This window comes from Aythya fuligula, chromosome 3 (genome assembly GCF_009819795.1).
Source record: "Aythya fuligula isolate bAytFul2 chromosome 3, bAytFul2.pri, whole genome shotgun sequence".
NCBI lineage: Eukaryota > Metazoa > Chordata > Aves > Anseriformes > Anatidae > Aythya > Aythya fuligula.
In genome coordinates this window covers 22,402,473-22,418,368 of record NC_045561.1, presented here as the reverse complement: position 1 = coordinate 22,418,368, position 15,896 = coordinate 22,402,473, and the positions used below count along the sequence as shown (strand labels likewise).

Below are 15,896 nucleotides of genomic sequence, written 5' to 3'. Positions count from 1 at the left end.
TCAATTTGGGGAGCAAGATATGATTGCGAATGGCTTTTCCCTCAAAAAAGGATCACCGTGCACCTTCTAGTCTTCTGATATCATTTTCACCATGTTCATTAGATACCCAAACTTTTTTTTTTTTAATAATAAAAAAAAAAATCAAAACCTATGAAATGAAAACTTCTGGTTCTTTATTATTACTATTATTATTATTTTATTTTTTTTTTTGAAGAAAGGTCAAAAAGGATGGCCAGCCTCAGTTTTAAGCAATTCTCAGAAACTAACTCCAGAAGACCAGTACTATCACTTTCTCTTTCAACTCTGAGGAGCTGTTTCAGCCCTTGCTCCATGTCATAAAACTTGTTGCACAATCTGATAGTTGGCTGCAAATAAAACAATGTTTTCATGTTACTTCATAAAAACATCTTAGTCTCCCCAGCGAGGGGTTCTTCCTTGATACAATCGCTGATTGCTGCTATCACTGCACTTCTGTAGGTTGACATCCTAAACACTGTGAATTTGCACAGAAATCTGCAAAATCAAGTGATTTAGTTTTACTATAACCTATTTATCGACTTGTTCATATATTGCAAAATGCCATTTTTTTCTTATATTATTATTATTAAATAAGGGAAAAGACAGCATCAGAAGTTCGTGTTCCAGCTGTTTTGTCTGAACTATCATTACTTCTGTAGTACTGGTATATACTCCCATCTTTTCAGGACCATCACTGACCTCTCTCCCCCTCCCTGGGAAGTGGAAAAGAAATAGGTTGTACACCTTCATTGTGTACCTGATGGCATTTCTCAGAGCTTGTTTGTAAGCCTTCCCTCTGTCCGTGAAGTTCAGTGGGCTTGGTTCAGTTTGACTATATTTGGCAGGGTGCAGAGGAGCAGGATGCACCTGCTGACTTGCAGCACACAGCACTTCCTTGAGCTGAAGGTTCCAACTTGGCACTGTTCACAGAGAATATTCCATGTAACAATAAATACACGGACGTTCTTTCCACCTCAGTTTCCACAGCTAGAGGTTCACAGACATACAAATAAACAGTACTCCCCATTAACCTGAAACTATTTGTATGTTGTGAAGGGAGGAATGTCGTTGCATCTTGTAGAAGTGAATAAAGAATCTAAAACTGAGGTATATTAAGATAGGTACAAATAAGCCTTTTCAATAAATGTACTTCACAGGTTTATACTTGTTTAGAAGTATTTAACCACAAACATCATCTGGTAATTAGACTATTACATGAATTTGTCATTATGAAAGACCATTAAGTGAATTTGTACCGAGTGACACAAAGTAATTACAGCTCTTACGCTGACCTTTAGAATCATTCAAAATTACGATTTAAAAGTATATGCTATTATTTTAAAACTGCACAGTTGATACCTCTCTTCAAAAGACCTGTAACAGTAAAAAAAAAAAAAAATTAAGAGCCATGGAAGACCACTAATAGCAAGTCATCCTTTTAACAGTTCAACTTCTCCCCCAGATAACCTTGTACCATTTGCTCCACACTTTTCTTAGGAAACATACCTTCTTAAAAGCCTCAATCTGGCAAACAAGTTTATTTGAAAATTAAATGTCTGCAAAAAAAATTAGGCATTGCAGTGTTACTTCTGATACGAGTTAGTATGTTCCAGAAGCAAAAGCTGTAGCTTCCGTTTCAGGAAAAAATGACAGTTCTACAGATCCAGAACATTTGATCAGAAGATTTCTGATTTGTTTGGTGATTTTAGTATAACTACTGTGTTATGCTGACAGCTACACAAACCATAAGAAAAACCTGCACTGGTTATAGTATTAGTATAGTATTTTCTCTGGTTATAGTATTAGGCTTTTGAACAGCCATAAAAGCAGCATCTGTGCTTTTCATTGCCACATCAAGGTGAATTCAGTACCACCTAAACCCAAACCAGTAGCTGATTAAAAAAAAAAAACAAAAACAAAAACAAACAAAAACGTAAGTCAAATGATAAAGCTACATAGTTTAGTACAATAAAACAAAAACAAGGACAATGGTATTTGTATAAGGTTCCAAAAATATACAGATGGGAAAAAAATCACTGTACACAACTCTGAGGTTGTTAAAGTGACCAGAGAGACTGAACAGTGCAAGACATGCTTTTCCAGTTACAAGCTCAAAACAGAAGTGCAAAAGAAATTAAAGCTTTGTCTGAAGTGATTTACCTTTTAGGATAAAGAAAGCTAGAATATTGTCATCAGTATTACAGAGGAAATCTCCACCCCACCCCACCCCGAACACATACACAGAAAATAGTTTAAGTTTTTCCATAATACAGCATTTCATTCAGATTATGTCCCCCTGAGTTCGGTTATTGTAGGGACAATGTGTCTAATATTTATTTAGATGTTGGCCTATGAATCAAGCGATGCATAGGCAGCTTCTCAATTCTCCAGCTTTGGCTAGCAACACCTGCAATTTACAGGCAGTGAAAGTGGCAGACAGCCTGGGTTCAAGTCCTCCTGCAACTAGCTTCATAAGACAACCTCATTTGAAGAAAGCAGTTGTGCTGAAAGCTGATGCTAAGTTATGGCTGAGGAACAAAGAAATTGCTTTGTAGGTCTCTGTACTCTCTCCCAGAATTTAGAACAATTTCAGGCAAGAGCTTTTAGCAGGCTAAGCTGTACATGCATCTATCCATGCAAACGTAGAATATGGCTCCCAGGACCTAAGAATTACTAGGGTGTGCGCACACGAAGACTGGATAGAAGGCCCTTCCTTGTTAAGTTTACAAAAATATATAGCCAGTACTGTAGCTTAAGAAGTCAGTTTTACTCATTACAGAGATCCCAAAAAAGTATTAACTGCTTTTCAGACATTCCAGACAAGGTCACTTGTAACAAAAAAGGTCAAGTTCTCTAAAACAGGATTTTAAAAGCGGGTCTTTTCTTCAAGTGAACAGGACATCTGTTTTTAAGCTTAACTTTTTCGTCAGTTAAGACTGAATTTATTTAAGAGTTTATGTGAACATATGCATAAACACAAATAAGTTTACTTTAAACACATCTGCACAGAAAAAAAAAAATAATTAACCCTTCAAAATGTAACAGAGCAGGTCTGGTTAGTATGTATCTATTGCAAATCTTAAAGATCCTGTGCATTAGGCCCACCCATACAGGAAGCAGGGGAAAAGTCTTAATGAAAGAAAATTACTGTTCGAGTCTAAGTGGTGTTTTGAAGAGCCAGCAGCCTAAGGGACACCATGAAACTAGTCACAGTATCCACACAAGCAGAGCTGCTTGGGCTACTGAAGCAGTGTATCTTCCTGAAGGTGTCATTTACTCCCAAGTTATTTTCTGTTTCGAAGGCGTTTAGATTTCCTAGGACAGTCTGTGGATTCAACCGCCTTCCTCCTTTTTCTAGGAGATTGTTCGTTTGAGCCAGAGCCCGAAGAACTTCCTACTGCGCTCTCCATCACCTCTCGCAGCTTGCGTTCAAGCTCAGCCAGTCGGGCGTTCTGTTCGCCTATGATTTGTGTTTGCTCTAGCAGTTTCTGATCTTGATCTTGGAGTTGTTTCTGTTGCTCTTGCACTTTGGTGCGAAGCTCTGAGATTTCCCGCTTGAGCACTGTCACGCCCGCACCATTGGCTTTTACTTGCTGCTGGAGTTTGGTGACTTCTTGTCTCGAAGGGTTCTGCTTGGAGAACAGCTGCATGGTTGTTAGTGCTGCTGAGGGCCCTGGAACTGCAGAGAAAGTTGGGATTAAAAAAAAAAAAAAAAAAGAAAACTGGGAACACAAAAAATGAGAACTGGGACACAGTTTCTGCTTTTCTCTTAAAAATGGGTGGTGCTGGGTTCTGGGAGGGGGGACGCTGGGTTCTGAGGAATGGGGGGCAAAGCGTTCCAGGTGGGAGGGCTGGGTTCTAGGTGGGGTCATGCAGTGTTTGGAGGGACGCTGGGTTCTGGACAGAAGTACAAATTGTATCCCAGTTTTCATATTTTCTTTATCTCTACACCCCAAATAGGAATCTGAATACTGGCTGGAAGTTAGGTGAACATGTAAACTGACTTACAGCTACTTAAGTGTCTAATGAGAGCACATGGTATTTCAGGGCCCAACTACTTTAATATAAAATACTTAGAAAATGAATGATAAGTTGTTTTCAGTACTACTGAAAATATAAATATGATCCCCCTCCCCCCCTTTTTTGCTGGATCAAAAATGATAGAGGGATTATGCTCTCAGCTAGACTTAGGGTTACAAATGTTATGTCAAAAACCCACAGCAACATGGCCATAAATTAAGTGTATTACAGAACTGCTATATTAAATATTTCAGTAAAGCAGTACAATTCTGCTGTCATAGTTGTATACAGCTAAAATCTAAAAAACTCTGTTCCAGGCCTTAACAAGGTATTTCAGTTTTAACTTTGTTCAGGAAGGGGATTTTTTTCCCACATTGCTGTATGCTTATTCTTCCTAAACCCTAAAACTATATGGGGTTTTGAGCTTGGGCTTGTTGTTTTTGGTAAAGTTCCTGCAAATCAAGGACACTGACAGCTGCTGCATCATTTATTTCACTTTTTTCCTGTCATAAATTGGATCGATCACTTTTTCTATCATTTTCCTCTTCTACCAGTACAGTGCAAGTAAGATACAACTTTCAAGCACTACGAAGACAGAACAATCTGGAACAGCCTTGAACAGGCATCCTCCTCCTCTTTTTTTCTTTACGATGACAGCATAGTTTCGGTTAGTTGACACTAAAGGGTTGCCATTAGGTAGATTATTTCTTCCCTCAACCCAAGGTAGGCATGTTTATGCCACATAAAGCCTTGGGTTTGGAGAACCAATTGATACTGGTTTTGGGCACTGCTCCCACAGCTGAGAGACTCAGTGAAACTGAGATATAATTAAGAGGATATAATTAAGAGGTGGTATACACAATTATGGCTAAAAGGATTGACAGGACATACCAGAAACAACAAGCAGCTCCTACAGTTAGGCCTATCATTTTTGCTTAGGGTCTATTTATTTATTAAGTTATCTTTTCAGAGAATTTACTTCACAGTTCCTAAGGTTACCCAGCAGTGTGGAACAAACTGCAGTACAGGGAAAACACTGCAGTTCTACTAAACTTTTGCTTCTGGCCATTAGATGGGATAACTATGTCAAACTTTGTTTGACAAAAATTACAGAAAGTCTGACAGGTCATACAAAGAAACAGCTTATTTATTTATAGACTTATCTTAATCGCCTTTTCAGCATTATTCACAGGTTTTTTGCTTGTTAGTATATGCCTTAGTGCCCTGGCAAAGTGGAAAAAAAGCACATACAAGTATGTTCTAGCTCTGTATGCACTGTAACATCTTAGGCTAATTTGCTGATCATACTAAATATAAAAGGCATCTTGAGTTGTTATCTCATATGCCAAATTTCAACCAAGTGCAATAAGAAAGTCTCATTCATTGGTGGCACAAAAGCGTTTGTTTAACGCATACACACTATGCATAATTATAACATACATTCAAGTGACCGTTCTTTTGGTAATACAAAGCCTCTTTAAATTACAAAGCAAATGAATTTCACAGTTGGCATTCTTAAGAAACAAGTATCATTAATACTTATGTGATAAAGCTCACTTATTTAAGGGATGGAGCTTTAAAAAGACAGTGCTGTGAGTTTTTGCATATACACACACAAAAAAAACAACAACAACAAACAAAACACACACAAGAACACCTCAACTACACGTTGGAATTAATACCTGGGGCAGCTCCTATAAGACGTCCTGATACATCTGACCCAGGCAGCTTCCTTTTCAGTATTGGAACAATCTTCTCATCAAAATATTCCATAGCCATGGAAGAAATGTCCCTTAGTTCCTGGAGAACTTCATGAGCTCTCTGAGGAGCTCTTGTAGAGTTTACATATCTTAGCACACGGTAAATTTCATCTATTACCTAAAACATTTAAGAATATTTATTTTTTTCTGATAAAAGGAAGATTATTTCACATCATTCTAAGAGTGTTGGCATATTCAGGCATATTCCAGTTCCAGGACCTTCTGCAGCACCAACAGCAATGCAAAATCAAATATGATATTTATATCATACTTTACTACATAACTGTTACTCTTGTATATCACGATGTACTTAATTTCAAAACACTGATAAAGAACTAAAGTCCTGTTTGTGATATACCAGAGAAACCATGCACTTGAGATATCATGACTCTCTTCAAATTCATGAAATAACACGTTTTGTGTGAAATTTTTTTACTGCATCCATACTTGAGTTTTATGTGCTCAGTAGAGCATAACGATTTATTTTTGGATAAGCAAGATAGTAGAAGCCACACAACAGAGCAGTCATTCCCACAGCCAATCGTGAGACATATAAAACATATGAATGGAATAGCAGTAATTATAGTCATGTCGGTCTGAAGAGCTCTATGTATTTACATGAATTCAGCTGCACGATCCCAAAACATTGCAAATTCAGATTACATGCACAATGTATTAATTTATGAAATAACAATCCACAACTAGCAGAGAACATAAGCACCTTCTTTATATGCTTGAAAAGCAAGCCTGTTGTTTAGGAGAGATGAAAGTTGCCTTGCTGATCTAATGAATTATAGTCTAAGGAGGTCCAGATAGGAGTGCTGGCTTCTTAGTACAGAAACTACTGAGCCTGGTATTTTGCACATGACTAAGAATGGCTTACGATCACAAGAATTTAGAATCATCATTAAGACAACACAGCTGCATCTTGTGTTTTAATAAAGGAAGCTTAGCTAAAAAGTTGCAAATCCTAGATATGACTGAAATGTGCCATCATGCAACAAGCTTACAGAAGACTTCTCTAATTTTATCCACCTTTTATTCACATGTTCTAACACAAATTAACATCCTGAAAGTTTTGCATTCTTCTTTCAAATGGAAATTTCCTGAGGGAAACAGGACAGGTGGGGGAAACCACACACTTCAAGTAAACACTAAGCCTTGAGTAGGCTTGACCAAAACATGACTTTCTGGTGAATTGATAACTGTGCAGAGAAAGCAGCAGCATCAGGCTTGTATACCAAGTAAATAATTTATAAAAATCTCTTTAGCTGTTACATCAGAATACAAACAAGGCCTTTATGACTCAGTGCCCAGAATGAAAACAGCTGGTAAGCTCATTTGCACAGCTCCTGCACACCTCAGGTCTAGCCTGAGCATCGCCTTTCTGTCTATCCCTCAAAAAAGTAGGGCAGTATTTCTTCTTTGTGTTTTATTAAGAATGTGAGTACCAAGGCCTTAAGTTTATTTGACTTTTATTAAACTACAGTGTTTTTAAATATATATATACATGCAGTATCTATAAACGTAAATAAACGTAAATATAATAAACTAATAATTTTAGTATCAAGGCAACAACTGTGTGTAGAAATCATTACCTCTTCAAGATTAAAAAAAAAAAAATCATGCTGATAGCCTATCCTGCTTACTGAATGCAGCAATGCCTGCCATGCTTCATCTCAACCCAACAGCTAACTCGCATTTGTCCCAGTGCAATTCAGTTTTCTTCCCTTTAAAAATTTATATCAACAGATCCAAACCTCACATAGAAAGATCAATGAATCGAACATCAGGCTTATGTTCACAGATCTCGTTTCAACCCTAGGCTATAACAGCCTTCCTCAGATTATGATTTTGTCAGTTTCCTTCTGTATACCTTCGTTTTCACAGCTTATAAAATAGTGGTATCACTGTCATACATCTCATTTGGATAATTTATACTTTATGTTGGGGTAGCAGTCTGAAACACCAGAATTGTTTAGTAGTAATATTATTTAACAAAGTTTATCTACACTTAAAACTTTTATTCCATCTAATGTACAGACACTCATTCATTATCACAATGTACAGAGTTTCTGCATACTATGTATCTTAATTTAATTAACCTGAAGTACTCAGAACCTTAAGAAAGGTCCTTAAAGTCTTCTTCATTGACCAAGTCCCTAGTGTATACATGGTCTAAGGTATTACATCCTCTGATGACCTAGCCTCCAACTGTTTTGTACAGTTAAAATTCAGAATTAAACCCTATGTATCCTGGTTTCTCATAAAAATCCTAAGGGAAAATATAAATAAAATTTAAAATAGTACTGAGACAGTCTGGTTCTTTCATTTCAGACTGACTGCTATAGCAGAGTATTGGCTTGTGTGTTTTAAGTATGAGAAACAGTTTTAGTATGAACATACATTATACAATGTGGGACAGCCGGGACAAATTTAAGTTACATGATCATGTTTTGTAAAAACATAAACATTCACATAATTTAGTCTACATTTTACCTTTCCAGGTATGAAGCAGCAGAGATTGGAATCCACATACTTCATGAAAGTCATATTTAACAGAGAAAGTCGTGTTTCTACAGCAGCAAGGATGTCTGCATGACGAGCTAATGAATGGTTTCTTCTTTCTGACTCCCGTCTAGAAGACAGACCATTAAGTGAGAGTAATTTAACAGTGAGTCAACAAAATAAAACTCTAACACTCATTTATCCTTAAAACCCTTTAGAGGCTTGAAAACAACCGCTAACATTGTTCTGTCTGCATGGGAAAAAAAAAGTGATATAGATTAAAAATCAGCTAGTAATTATTTAGTACACTTTTTTTAAGACAGTATTTTCTCTAAATAATTACCACATCTTACATGATCCATAAACACTGTATGTAATTTAGGACTCAAAGAACAGGCTTTCAGCAGTAGACACTGAGTCATGGTGCATATTTTTATCCTGGCATATGCCTACAGTTAGTATCTCAATGTAATACACAAATTTAATACAATATTACTGCTTGTTACAAAATATAAGTTGAGGTACAAGTTTTTGAGAAAGGATCACAACAGTAAGTAGCATTTAGTTTCTTCACCCTGAATGGGAAACCTGACAGGACATAGCAGCAGCAACTGCACTTGTTCTCTGGAAAGAGGAGAAAAGACACTGCCTTAGTGAGAACCTTAAGCTCCCAGTAATGCTCACACATTAACCCCCCTCCCTTTCCCTGATTTAATCCTTGGCACTGAAGAAACTTGCTTTTTTAATCAGTCATAGACAAATCACCACCAAAGGCAGTTTGTCTTGTAAAAGAATGGCATTTATCCACTCCTAAGAGCCCCTCCTGGCTTTGCCAGAAGGGTTGAGTAATATAGGGCCCTTCTTTTCTATGACACATTTTCCAGTATTCCAGCTCCTAGGACTGTATACCACAAGTTACATTCATGCACAACATTATTTTGTTATTAGATCTTAGGTTTATGGTGGTTTGGAAAAAAAAAAAGGAAAAAACATTCAAATTTTCAAGATATTTAAGCTGAATTAGCTAGCAAGAAATTCCTTTTTAGCATTATGCTGAAAAGAATCTAGCACTCTGAGGTTTAGCTACAGTTTTAACTGGTACATACCTTGGAAGCTGAGCTTTAACTTGCTTTTGACACAAGTTGTGGTATCTCTCCACTTTTAGAAATCCCTGATTCAGCATTCGCTGGCAAACCAAGTCCATTCGTTTACAAACCTGTATTTAAGTAAAACAAAAAACACACACATGACACCCCTTAAGTTTCAAATAATACCACAAGTCACTTTTATCTTATCCATACTTGCTGAGCAGTACTAGATTCTCTTTCTTCCATTTCAAGACACAGAAACTGCAGTGCAGCTTAATGTATCACCATCTCTAACAGTGACCATGATACCCCATAAAGGAGCAGCTCCATTCCACAGTTAATAAACGAATCTTCTGATACTGCCTAACAAGTGACAGTAGTCCAAATTCCACCCGTATATAAGTAGACATGATTTCCCTCTGATAATAATCAAAATTGCAAATGCCTGTTTCTAGATTCTAACTTGTTCTCCAGAGTGATTTTGATAGATAAAGTTAATATTTTGTTGTCTCATAAAGATGCCTTAAAACCAAGAAAGTATGTTTTTTCCTTCAACATTTAGGACTTAGGTTTTGGAGACAGACAAAATTAAAGAATGAAGCACTACAGTGCACATGAAGCAAGACTCCGTTTTGTATATAAGTCCTCTCTATTTAAGAGATTCCCTTATTGGCTATGTTGCATACTGATAGCCTCATTTTTTTCACAGCTTTAGGGAGAAAGGACGTTAATAGCTGCGGATGGCATAATGAGCTACTACATTTAAACCTTAAAAAGTAACCAGTCACGAGACAAAGCCGATGTGTACAAAAGTTTAAAGTATTTGCAATTCACAGCTCTGATGATGCAAGAGATTGGTTAACCAGCTGTCCTTTCAAACTGCTTTTTTTTTTTTTTACATGAAAGTGCACAACTCCAAGTGTGACCCCACTTTCCAACTGAACAGCTTTGCTCTTTTTAAATTTATTTAAACAAACACTCCTTGCTCTCCATCCAGTACTCATTTCATAGCTTTGAAATCTACATAGTTTGTATCTTGAGAAAGAAGGTTCTTACTTCTAGAAAAGCCACCAATTATTTTTTGCTTCTATGGAAGGTACCACTTAGAGAAGTTCTACTTTCTCTTAACCACAGAGAATCTCTCTAGTCACAGCTAGTCTAAGTTCTCTGAGTAAGCACTGACTCTTCTCAAACACATCTGTCTTTGAGACATTAAGTAACGGTTGTCAGTCTGTCCGTGTTTCTTCACATTCAATCTTCCTTGTGAGTAGTCGAAGGAGGATAACCACCAGTCACACTAACTCCAGAGGTAGTCTCAGTATATTTGTCCCCCAAATTCACTAGAATTAGCTAAATTTTTTCCAGTGGATGAAACATAACGCTAGCCCTTCAACTACAGCAAGGATGAAATTCTCACATTTCTTCTAAGATATTAACTGCATTAGTGATGCTTCGATCTGACACCATTTTAAAGTATAAGACTTCACAGCTTACATTTAGTTCTAATGATATCAAACAACCAAAATAGGAATAAGTACTTGCACACAGGCTACATTAACTATGCAATTGTTCAGCAGAAGAAAACCAAAACGAACATGCAATCCTAGATACATTATTAGTGACAAACTTTAGAAGCGCAGAGATATCAATCATGTTTATACTGACATCTGGTGGCAGAAAGTACCTTTTACTGCGTTGAAGCTCTCGCACATCCAAGCGAGCAGGTAGGCCACCATGGGTTAACACAAACTGCACTAGATTTTTAAACATTGCCTTTTCCAATCTAACTCATTTGCTTACACTTCTCAGCATGAAGAATTATTTGCTCCAGTTTCTGGACACCGCCTGCATTTGTCATATAAACAGACTAGAACCCTAAGAGACTAAACAGATACCACCAGAAAACAGAAGCTTTTGCATCTTATTTTACCAGTCACCTCTTAGTTCTCAGCTGGTTCTCGATCGCACCATTTAAGAACATGGCATCTGAAGCTGTAAGAACAATACATGTTTTAGACTGCATAGTTAGCAGTCCTATATAAAGCAGCATTATCACGCTGGTCCAAGACAGCTACAGGCCATGTCAATAGACTGTAAGAAATTACAAAAGTTCAAATTTGCTCAATTTGTTTTTGCCAATTTTTGGAATATTTTCTTATTCTAGCCATAAAATTATAACAGTACAAGCTTCCTCAAATGTCAGGTCCAACTAGAATACTGTGTTCAAATTTCAGTGTTAAAAAGTTGTTCCAAGGTCCACACAAAATCCAGAATGAGAAGGCAGCTGCTTCTCAGCATGGTGACTTGCATACAATAACTACTTCTGTAAAAGAACTGATTTTCCACTTTATTTGTGACCAAACTGACACAATCTAGTAGAGGACTACCAGCTTCCCTTTCCTCAAGCATGTCTTACTTCTTCCCAGCTTCACTAACAGATGACCACTGTCAAAACAGAAAGCAAAAAAATAAACTAAATTATTTAGATTCATTACGTGCTGTACTTATTAGGTATTTAGAGGCTACACAGGACCTTATTTCATAATGCCTTCGTAAGTTGAAGAACAATGCTAATGACTTCAACAAGAAGCCTGAAAATATAAATGCCTATAAATACAGATTTACTGAAACTGTGAAGATTAAAGCTGTGCCGTCCAAAGGATGTCCGTCCTTATTTGTGCTCAGCAGAACAGTAATGCGGGTTGACTGGACAATTTAAGACACTTATGATGCGTGTCAGAATCCAAGATAACCTTATCTTCATAGGAGGAGTTCATAGATTGTTTTTAATCATGGAGTGTTTGTTTTCTGTCATGCTCACTGTAGTAACAGCCTGAATGGAAGTGCTATTTCCAAGCTCAGACTAAGGATTTCGTTATTACCCCACTTGGGAAGCATCCAGCTCTCATCCTCTTAGCTGACTGCATCTTTAAAGATAACAAAGCAGCACAAGCCCATTCTACTGTTTCAGGTCAACTGATCAAAGTTCATCGCGGTATCACCACCACTGTAAACTGTTATATGGTATCCATGCTCAAAACCGATCGTCCTTCTCTAGAACGAGCATTTCAAGTGTTTCATGTCAAAATGAGGAGTGTTTCTTCCAAACATGATGTCACCCTATTTAATAGAAAGAAATCACACACATACATTTATCAGTAGAATTCAAAGTGCTTTACAGAAGGCAGTATTGACTCCATTTTACATTTTGCTCCATTTTATTTGGCTAAGTGGAGGCCTAACTTACGTGAATATGGCATAATATGAATAAGGCATAATTCAGTAAAATGATTTGTTCCAGGATGATGCCAAAGCATGAATGAAAACCTACAGCCATTCTCATATCCACAGCATGTAAGGCTTCCTACAGAATAAAGCAAGAGTGTTCCCCTCTCATGCTTATGACCTGAATAACAACGCTTTACTTGCTTTTCTGACTGCCTTCCAATAATCTTGTTGTCTCAGAACTGCTCTGCCGTCTCAAAAACATGGTCAAAATTCTAAAGCTTCTGTACAGACACTAAAAAATATTACAGTGAAATAACCATTCAAAAGCTGGAAGGTACACTGGCTTCCACATCAGCCTGCATACTAGGCTTTACCTCCTCCTGAGCATTACAGCTTCAGCCATAATGATCTTTGGGGCTTCTGCATTTCTCTTATGACAAGGCATCAAAAGAACTAGGTTAAGTAAATATTCAAAACGTCAGAAAGTAAAATGCTGTTCCTTTGCTTTTCATTCACTTTTTCTGAACAGAAGATTGATACCTCAAGATTTGCATTAAGGCATAATTTCAGACATGACTGCATTCTGAACACCTACTTGTTTAGTCTCCACTAGTCTAGCTCTCCTCCTCTGCTTAACCAGTTAGGTACCTCATTTATGCTTTAAAACGCTGTGACATCAGGCACAGCAGAAGGCATTGTGTTAAGTGTAGCAAGTGCTTCTTCGTACATGGGCAGGCCCATGCTCTTGCTTTGCCCAATGGTAATCATAAGCAGGAAACATCCTTTACCTCATTCTTCAGTCACTGAAACAGACTTATATTTCCTAAGCCTTAGATTATACACCTCATTGCACTCTACATAAGCAATGCAGGTTCCTACCTCTATTTTAATCTGAAAACTTGCTGGTGTTCCATCCCCTCCCACCCAGCCATCTCCTTAGTCTAGCACACGCTCTAGCTTCAACACCCATTCAACTCAAAAGACTTTGCATCTGTCAAAACGATCACTAAGATGATCCACAAAGAGAAGGATTAGGACATCCATTTTCTTCAACGCTGAGCCCCAGAAAATGCATTCAAATTGATCTGTTTAGGGAACCCATGCTTACTGCCAAATATATGTATGATCAAGCTTTATTTAGGTCAATTATGTCCTGGATCACATCTTCCTACCTTCTCCAAGCTATTTCAACCCCTTGCAATGTGGCATTACGTGCAATAAGGAGTCCATTCTGGGGCACACTTTTAACTTGCATGAATTGCCAAAAGAACACTTTTAGTTCTGCATGGCAAACCAGAAGACCTAGCTGATCCAAGTAGACGTGCTTATGAGCCACACTTTTGACTAGGCCAAAGAAGGGTTTCTTGACAGAAGGTGATTCTTGACATTAGTGCCGATTAACGAGGGCAAGTGTACTTTCATCTCAGAATAATTCTCACATCTTCTGATGTGTCTTAAGGGTAAAATATGGAATGTGATGCAAATTAAGTTTCTTGGCTGTCACTCAAAAATAAAAAGAGGAGAAGATCAACTGAATAGTTTCCTTCATTTTACATCTAGTATTGTTCCATGTGTATCTAAGTCGATACTTATCCAGTCTGGTTTTGCCATTTCTAAAGCTTCTGCAAATGACAGTCTTCTTGAACAATGGACTTGTGTTACATGAAAGAGGTGTTTCACTTGTTAAGAAGCACAAAGAGTTAAACAGCTCTTTTAGTCCTTACACCCGCGTTTTTCCTATTCTGAATTTCCCTGCTGACAAAGCATTGCTTACAAACACTAAGTTACCCTTGCGAGAAGAAAAATCCTCCTACTGACTAGTGACAGTTCTCACAGCTACCATTTATAAAATGCATTGGGAAAACTGCAGTGAACAGTGCCCAGTGTGGCAATACAGACCATACAGCACTAAGCACACCCAAACAGCACACATACTTCTTGTCATCCAAGCTGTAAAGGCTGCAATCCAAAAAAAGCTGTACTAAGTTTTTTTCCACAAATCCCCTACCTACTCTTAGAGAAGAAGCAAAAGCCTTCTGAGATTACTAGGCTGACAGCACGCTAGAAATATTTAGGCACAGCGTGTTTGGCGCAGTACAAATAAAAACAGTTTCTGCTCGAAGAGCTTTCAGTTTAAAGGTAGAGTCAGCTTGCCACACTTCAGGTTGCTGATCAAGGACAAGCAGAGCCCAATTCTCTGCAGAAATGTGCTTGTAACACTATCTAGTTTAAGCTAATGAGTTCTTAAAATAGCAGCAGCACAGGCAAGTTCACCGAGGGCGACATAAGCCCCATGTTAGCTCCATCGCTGTGTTTCCATTGACGATCTCCTCAGAAATGGAGCAAGGCAGCAGCCGATCCCGTTATGCTCGTATCATGACCACGCTTTACACGAGGCTCCATGCAGGCGGTTCAAGACTGCTAAACACCCATCCCCTCGTTGACACGTGAGCTTTTATTTTTTTTGATATGACGATGCTTGGCAGCGCAGGCAGCACCTTTCCTTCGATCCGCCAGCACGGCTGCGAGCAGCAGGCGGCCCCTCGGGCCTGCAGGGCTCCGCTCCGTGCCCCACAGGCGGGGCTGCGCCCCCTGCACCCCTGGGCCTCCCCCCCCGAGCAGCAATAACCCCACAGGCGGGACGCGAGGCGCTGCCCCCTCCACCACCACGCCCCCCGCCACAAAGCGGCGGGCACCGTAAGGAATTAAAAACCCCCCAGCCCCATCCCGGCCCCTCCGCACCCCCGGGCACGGGGCCCGGCCGCCACAGGGCCCCCCCTCAGCCCGGCCCGGCCCCTACCAGGCGGAGCTGGCTGGTCTCGTCGTAGGACAGGAAGCTGAGGATGCTCTCGATGGCCACGATGGGCAGCCCCATCAGCGTGTTGCTCTGCGGGGGCTGCTCCAGCAGCGCCGGGGCCTCGGGAGCCGGCGGGAGCGGGGTCGGGGAGAGCCGCGCCGCGCACAGGGCGCCGCCGTCCCCCTCCGACAGGAGCCGCTCCTCCGCCGCCGCCGCCATCTTGGAGCCCGGCCTGCCTCCGCCGGGGGAGGAGCGGGGGGCTTCCGATGACGCCGCTTCCGCCCGCCGTGCCCGCCCCGCCGCTGAGGGGCGGCAGAGGGCGGTGGGCAGGGGTGGAGGGAAGGGGTGTTCACGCAGCGTCCCCGGGGATCAGGAGGGGAACTGGGGAAAAAAGGCACGGCTGGGCATTGAGACCCCCGTGGGGCCGCTGTAGAAGGGGGCGTGTAGTGGCACGGGTGTGGTGGGAGCTGCTTGGAG

The 15,896-nt window shown here is 39.6% G+C and overlaps 1 protein-coding gene across 1 annotated transcript; it reads right to left on the bottom strand.

The window, feature by feature from the left end:
• Nucleotides 1–2,764: 2,764 nt before the first annotated feature.
• FBXO28 (F-box protein 28) lies at nucleotides 2,765–15,638 on the bottom strand. Its single transcript, XM_032183755.1, has 5 exons — nucleotides 15,423–15,638; nucleotides 9,413–9,522; nucleotides 8,298–8,436; nucleotides 5,721–5,916; nucleotides 2,765–3,697 (listed from the first exon to the last, which is right to left on the bottom strand). Exons 1-5 carry the CDS (start codon nucleotides 15,636–15,638, stop codon nucleotides 3,303–3,305), a joined length of 1,056 nt encoding a protein of 351 aa, XP_032039646.1. The 3' UTR covers nucleotides 2,765–3,302.
• Between the last annotated feature and the right edge of the window lie 258 nt (nucleotides 15,639–15,896).

What these genes read in the sequence shown, in the direction of transcription:
- FBXO28 (XM_032183755.1), bottom strand. Translation starts at nt 15,638, where the DNA reads ATGGCGGCGGCGGCGGAGGAGCGGCTCCTGTCGGAGGGGGACGGCGGC. An exon ending in AGACCAGCCAGCTCCGCCTG is followed by an intron (nt 9,523 to 15,422) that starts GTAGGGGCCGGG and finishes ACTTAAATACAG; the next exon opens with GTTTGTAAACGAATGGACTT. An exon ending in GCTGCTTCATACCTGGAAAG is followed by an intron (nt 5,917 to 8,297) that starts GTAAAATGTAGA and finishes TAAATGTTTTAG; the next exon opens with GTAATAGATGAAATTTACCG.